The sequence below is a fragment of the Nicotiana attenuata genome, chromosome 12 (genome assembly GCF_001879085.1).
Source record: "Nicotiana attenuata strain UT chromosome 12, NIATTr2, whole genome shotgun sequence".
NCBI classification, from domain to species: domain Eukaryota; kingdom Viridiplantae; phylum Streptophyta; class Magnoliopsida; order Solanales; family Solanaceae; genus Nicotiana; species Nicotiana attenuata.
Window position 1 is genome coordinate 2,845,435 of NC_032000.1, and position 7,116 is coordinate 2,852,550.

The 7,116-nt window shown below is 37.1% G+C and overlaps 1 protein-coding gene across 1 annotated transcript; it reads right to left on the reverse strand.

Moving 5' to 3' along the window:
• On the reverse strand, positions 4,495 to 5,660 carry LOC109236145 (fruit-specific protein-like). The gene is made up of 2 exons (XM_019402357.1): positions 5,551 to 5,660; positions 4,495 to 4,873 (listed from the first exon to the last, which is right to left on the reverse strand). Exons 1-2 carry the CDS (start codon positions 5,615 to 5,617, stop codon positions 4,650 to 4,652), a joined length of 291 nt encoding a protein of 96 aa, XP_019257902.1. The 5' UTR covers positions 5,618 to 5,660; the 3' UTR covers positions 4,495 to 4,649.

The following is a 7,116-nucleotide window of genomic DNA, read 5'->3' on the forward strand; positions in this document are numbered from 1 at the left end:
TGGGATCTATGGCCAAACGCTAGCTAAGTGTCTCAATTCACTCTGAAATTACTCCGGACCCGAACCAACTAACCCAGTAAGTCACATAACAGCTGTAGAAGACAAAAGAAGCAGAAAATTGGGGAACGAGGCTACAACTCTCAAAACGACCGGCCGGGTCGTTACAGGTTTAAAAGTTTTTCATTAAGGGTAACATAAAGAGTTTAAAGTTGAATTATTTCCAATTGTGTAGAAATGTGTCATTCTTTTTGGAACAGACTAATTAGGAAAATGTGTCATCTATATTAAAGCAGAGGAAGTATACATTTGAGCTCTCAAAAGAATGATAAACACCTAGCATTAGTCTAAATCAAATCTAACTGATGAAATCATTTACAGTAAAGAGGCCCATATTTATATATATATATATATATATATAATATATATATATTATATATATATATATATATATATATAATATTATATATATATTATAATATATACGTTTCTAAAATTGTAAACAATATTTTGTTTGTGGCTTTTTTTGCTTGTTTGTTTGAGTTTTTTTCTTCCATTTTTTATTTTTTTTGTTGTTTTTTTTTGTTTTTTTTTTCTCTGTTTTGTTTTTGTTTTTTGGTGTGTTTTGTTGTGGTTTGTTGTGGTTGTTTGTGGGTTGGGTGGGTGTTTTTGGGTTGTTGTTTTGTGTGGTTGTGTTCTTGTTGTTGGTTTTTTTGTTGGGTTGTTGCGTGTGGTGGTGTGTTGTTGGTGTGTGGGGTTGGTTTGGGGTTGTTTGTGGTGGTGTTTTGTGGCTTGTTTGGTTTGTATGTTTGGTTTGTTGTTTTTTGTGTTTGGTGTGTGTTTCGGTTTTGTTGTGTGTGTTGTGTTCGTATTGAGGGTGTTATGATTTACCACAAGCCAATAACACTTTATTCATATTCTTGTATTTCAAAGAAAACTTGGTGGTGAAGGGAAAAGACATACAAAGACAACTTAACACTACTAAACTTAGTGTTGGATGGGACAAGACATACAAAAACAACACTTCATAATCAGAATCACATACATATCTGCTATAGCAGATATTCTTCACCCAAATTTATTGTTGAAGGGAAAAGAAATACAAATATGACAACACTTAAATCATAATAACACACATACTTAGAGCAGATAACACAGCGGATCTAGCGAAAGGGAGTATTAATGTGTTACAGGGGATCGTCCCACTGGATCTAGCGAAAGGGAGTATGGATCAAACTCCAAATCAGAGTAAAACGTCAAATAGAAGTGAGAATAGTAACAAGCAAAGGGAGAACAGTAGCATGCAAAGTAGCGGAAGAAGTTCATGGGCTGAAGTGGTAGAGGAAGAAGCAATGGTGGAAGGAGAAACAGGGACACTACAGCAAAATGGCAAATCATGGAGCAAAGTAGTAGCACCAATTCCACAACCTGTAGGAATTGAATGGAATAATGAAGAAATAACACAGCAGAATGTGAAGATCACAATTGAAGATATTCAGGAAGAAGTTGAATACTGGCAAACTGCTGTGATATGCTATGTGCTGGGATCTAATCCCCCACTAGCAGTTATGGAGGGCTTCTTCAAGAGAATTTGGGGAAATAGAGGAATTGATAAAGTAGTTGTGGTGAATAAAGGTGTGTTCCTTGTTCGATTCCACTCAGAAGATGCCAAAACCAGAACAGTCGAGGATGGAGTCCAAATGTTCGATAAAAAGCCTATAGTGATAAAGCCTTGGAAACAGGACATTGACATGAAGAAGGAGACTATAGAAAGGATTCCAATATGGATTAGACTCATGGGATTGGATATCAAATACTGGGGGAAGAGTGCTTTAACAAAAATAGCAGGCATGGTGGGGAAACCACTAAAGGCAGATAGTGCTACTGCACAGAAGGAAAGGCTCACGTTTGCGAGGATATTGGTGGAAGTATCAATCAACCAATAGTATCCTTCAATGATTATGTTTGAAAATGAGTATGGGAAGATAATAGAGCAGCAAGTCGTGTATGAATGGAAGCCTGTACACTGTCCTACCTGTAATAATTTTGGCCATGAACAAGAGGACTGCAGAAGGAACATGAAGAAGGAGGAAGCAAAGGAGAGCCCAAAACAACAACCAAAGGAGCAGAAAATGGAGGAGAAAGGGGATCAGAAGGAAAACAAGGAGAAAGCAGACAATGACAAGAACAAAGAAAAGGAGATAGAAGGAATGATGCAGCAAAAAAGGAAAGGGTAAAGCAACACAGTTATGAGGCCAAAGGAGATGACTCTATCTTTGGGAAACACATATGCAGTATTAGCAAAGAGTACTGAGGGGAACAACAAGGGGAGTGGAAGTGAAGCAAGCTCATCTATCCCTGGGGATGAACATGCTAGTAAGGGCCATGACAGTGGGAAGGGTGGGGGCAACCCGCTACCTAATGGATAATATAGGATGTTGGAATGTGAGGGGCCTAAATAGGGCAGCAAAGCAGAAAGAAGTTAATCTATTTCTGCACAATGTTAAAGTTGGACTATTTGGGCTCCTGGAGACAAAGATTAAGAGAAACAAGGCCCAACAAGCCTCTCTTAATCTTTGTAATGGGTGGTCATTCAATACAAATTTACACAAATATCCTAAAGGCAGAATATGGTTATTATGGAAACCTCACATCTATGAGGTTGATATAGTAACAGTAACAGCACAATTGATTCATTGCCAAATAAAATACAGAGGGAGTAATGAGAGAATGCACATAACAGTGGTGTATAGGTTCAATGATCAAGGCCTTAGAAGAGATCTATGGGAGGAACTAAGCAAAATCCGTAGTCAAATTCAAGGGCCATGGAGTGTAATGGGGGATTTCAACTGTGTATTATATAAGGAGGAAAGGATAGGAAGCCCTGTAACAGTAGCTGAAATAAGGGACTTTAAGAGATGTGTAGAGAGTTGTGATGTACATGATCTTAAATCTACTGGTTCCTATTTTACTTGGAACAATAAGCAGGAAGGAGATGACAAGGTCATGAGTAAGATAGACAGAGTGCTGGTCAATAGTGAATGGACATCAAACCTCCCAGCTTCCACAGTACATTACATGGAAGAAGGGCTGTATGATCATTGTCCTGCTTTCCATACCAAATGTAAAGTGTTGCAGATGAATCATCTATGCTTTGCAGATGATGTGCTAATGTTCTGTAAAGGGGAGTACCAAGCTATAGTCCTAATGTTAAGAGGACTACAAAGCTTCTCAAATGCATCAGGACTAACTACTAATGCTGCCAAGTCTAATATATTCAGTGCAAGCATGGAGGAACAGGATTTACAAAACCTATGTGAACTAACAGGCTACAAGAGGGGAACATTACCATTTAGGTACCTTGGAGTGCCTATCTCACCAAAGAAACTGACAATAATGGATTGTGAAGTACTTGTGGATAAGATGACTGTGAAGATCAAAAGTTGGGGCACAAGGAACTTGTCATATGCAGGGAGAGTCCTATTGGTGAATACTGTGCCGATGCATATACACACATACTGGGCATCTATCTTTGTTCTGCCCAAGAAAGTGATAAAAAGTATTATAGGGGTATGTAGATGCTTCCTATGGGATGGGAAAGTCTACTCCAACAAGCCACAACTAGTAGCATGGGACTTGGTCTGCAGAACAAAAAGGCAAGGAGGACTGGGAGTGAAGGATATTGTAGTATGGAATGAAGCAGCCATAGCTAAATATGTATGGAATATAGCAGCAAAAACAGACAACCTATGGGTGAGATGGGTGAACCACATATACTTAAAAGGAAGGGATTGGTGGCAATATAAAGTACCTACAGACTGTAGTTGGTACTGGAGGAAGATATGTTCTTATGAATTTGCTGGGGGGTATATACAAAATCAATGGCTTAAGGCTAATGGAGTATATACTATCAAGAGTGGTTATGACTGGATGAAAGGGGCCAAGGAGGACTGGCCTTGGCGAGGCTGGGTATGGAATAAGCTGAACATACCTAAGCATAGTATGATATGCTGGCTGGTGGCACACAACAGACTCATGACAAAGGAAAGGGTGTATAGAATGGGCATCAGTCAAGACAGTTTGTGTGAGATTTGTGGAGGAGCAGAAGAAACAATTAATCATTTATTCTTTGACTGTCCACTGGCGAGGAGATGTATAGAAGACATACAGAAGTGGCTAAATATAGGTACGAGGAATCTGGAGATACAGGGGCTGGGAAGAAGAATGACCAGGAAGATTAAGGGGAAAGCATGTAGGGCTGTGGTGATAGCTGCACTATCAGCAACTGTGTATCACATTTGGAGAGCTAGAAATATAGCATTCTGGGAACACAAGGTGGTTCAACCTGGGTAGCTAATAAAGCAGATTAAACAAGATTGCAAGTTAGGAGAAAGGGAAGCCATAAGAAGGAGCCATACAAGCAGTGAGAAGGAATGGATAGAAAACATCTTTAAAGTAAATGTATAGATGAGAGGTAAATAATTGTTAGGAAGGATAGTTAGAGAGTAGACTAATTGTAATTGAGATGTAAGTTTGACAAGAGATTTATAAAAAGTTTTTCGTTCGACCAAAAAAAAAATACTTAGAGCAGATACTCCATATATTTGCAACCAAAGCATGAATTTTCAGAGTGGAGAAATCTGTGATATTTTTCATGGCAACATGCTACATGACCTGTACTTATGATCATTGAAATCTGTCTTCTCCCAACACCACTGGCAGAGAGTAATGCCACCGCAGTCACTGTTAGAGTTACAATAATCGCTACAACCTCCCAACATATTAACGGGAAATAGCTTCATTTTCAGTATTGATGCTTCTGCTGGCAACTGTCGAAGAGCCATAACTTGCACTTTGGAGGTTCGAGACATATCAACTGCATAAAATTGTCATAATTAAGATCAACTTAAGAATCCGAAAGCGCTCTCTCCCTATATATATAGGTCGCAAGTTAGAAACATTCGTATTAAATTCATAGGATCATATGCATATTGACATATGTAATGTATCTTGATGCATAACTTCCATGAAATAAAAAAGGGCAGCTCCGTGCATGCACGAAGCATTCCGCATTCACGCAAGGTTCGGGGAAGGACCGCCGCACCCCAAAAGGTGTTATATATATGGACAGTCTACCCTAATGCAAAATTCAGGGGCTGATTTCACGGTTCGAACCCGTGACCAATAGGTCACACGGAGACTACTTTAGTGTTGCTCCAAGGTTCCCCTTCATAACTTCCATGAAATAGAAAATTAAAAAATACTCCCTCCGTTCCAATTTATGTGAACCTGTTTGACTGGGCACAGAGTTTAAGAAAAAATGAAAATTTTTGGAATTTGTGGTCCTAATCAAGTCAAAAAGGGCCCTAGAGTATTTGTGTAGTTATAAAAACTTCTCATTGTGGGTAAAATTGTAAGTTTAAGCTAAATTCTTACCAAATTTAGAAAGGATTCATTCTTTTTGGAACAGTCCAAAAAAGAAATAGGTTCACATAAATTGAAACTGAGGTAGTAAATAAATAAATAAATAGAGAGAATAGTAGAGTTATGAACCGATAGTCGCCGTCAAGAGAACAGTGAAGAAGATAGCAAACTTGATCATTGAATGTTTGGCAGCCATTTGCAAACGCTTTGAATTATATTGCTAATGAACAACGGTAGAGGTATTTGGTGATTTTATTCACTGTGGAGGATCATATTTATAAGCTCTCAGGTACACTAATATATATAAATTGAATAATTTGTCCCCCTTATTTTATTTCATTTTTAATACAGAGAGTTTCAGCCACGTTATGTTGAATGACGACTCGAGGTTTAACATGAGGCCTCGCCAATGTGTCATCCATTATTTTCTCAGAAGTTGTATAATTTGATAATATTGTTATTCAATATTTTTTATTAAATTAAATAGCTACTGTGTTATCTAATTTCAACCATTAATCCATTGTTATCTTTTCTTGTATTGCTTTTGATTTAACATAGAGAGAGTTTCGATACAGAAAAGTTAATACTACTAATGATAGATCTACTTTTTAAGCAAAAATAGTCCTATTATTTGTGAGCTAGATTCAAAAATAGAAAGTTGGATATTCATAAGATAAAGATAATCACACTGACAGATAAAACAACCTAAAAGTGAAAAACCACAATAATTCAAAGTTAAAAATTGGATTATTGAATAAAGCTCCATATTGTCACTCCAAATAAATAGAGGATTATCTAATAGCAGCATATATACATTTGACATTGAATGGCACGTGATAACCCATTCAAACACGCTACTTAGAGTTATTAGTTTTTTCCTATAACATAAAGAAGGCAAAAAGTAATAAGAAATTCGCCCTTAAATTGCATGGGAAATTTTTAAAATTAGGTGTGAACCAGGTGGAAAGTAAAGAATTGGATAAAATCTTATGAAAACCATTAAAAGATCTGGTTCAGTAAAGAAAGGTTTTCGTTTGCACAAAATAATGAAGTTTAACAGGTAAGATAGCTTTAAAAATCAAATCATCAAAGAAGTCAGAGCTTTGAAGTAATCCAGCATACTTTTTCTGGCTTATATATATTAATGTTTCCAAAAACCTAGTAAAATCCTACTAAGTTGGGTCATGGGAGGGTAGAGTGTACGCAGACTTTATCCCCACCCCCTCGGGATAGGGAGGCTGTTTCGGGAGACCCTGGGCTCAACATACGAGACAATAATATTAAAAAGAACAAAAGAATAAATCTGTAACAACAAAAGAAACCAAAAAAAAATACTAATCAGCATCGAACGAGACAACAAATAAGTGGAAGGGTAATAACCCAATACTATGCAGAACGAGAAAAATAAGTGCACACTGTTGGAATTATTCATAATGCAAAGTCAAAAATTTCTTTTTGAAATTCCATTTACAATCAATAGCCATGAGTTTTTTATTTATTTTTCAAATGTCATATCTATTTCCAAGTGGCTTCTTGCATGAAGCCTTAAAGCTAAGTGTTGAATGACTTTGGCAAGTGGCTATGCAAATCTACCATGTGTCTTCATGCATGGAAGATTAGGTACACTTGTTAATATTGAAGACAAGTGGACTATATATTTGGACAAGTGTTAAAAGACTCTCCACACTTGTCATA

Excerpts from the sequence above, each read along its gene's own strand:
- LOC109236145 (XM_019402357.1), bottom strand. The coding sequence starts at position 5,617 with ATGGCTGCCAAACATTCAATGATCAAGTTTGCTATCTTCTTCACTGTT. Across the intron at positions 4,874-5,550 it reads TCTCTTGACGGCGACTATCG|TTGATATGTCTCGAACCTCC; the intron begins GTTCATAACTCT and ends AATTTTATGCAG.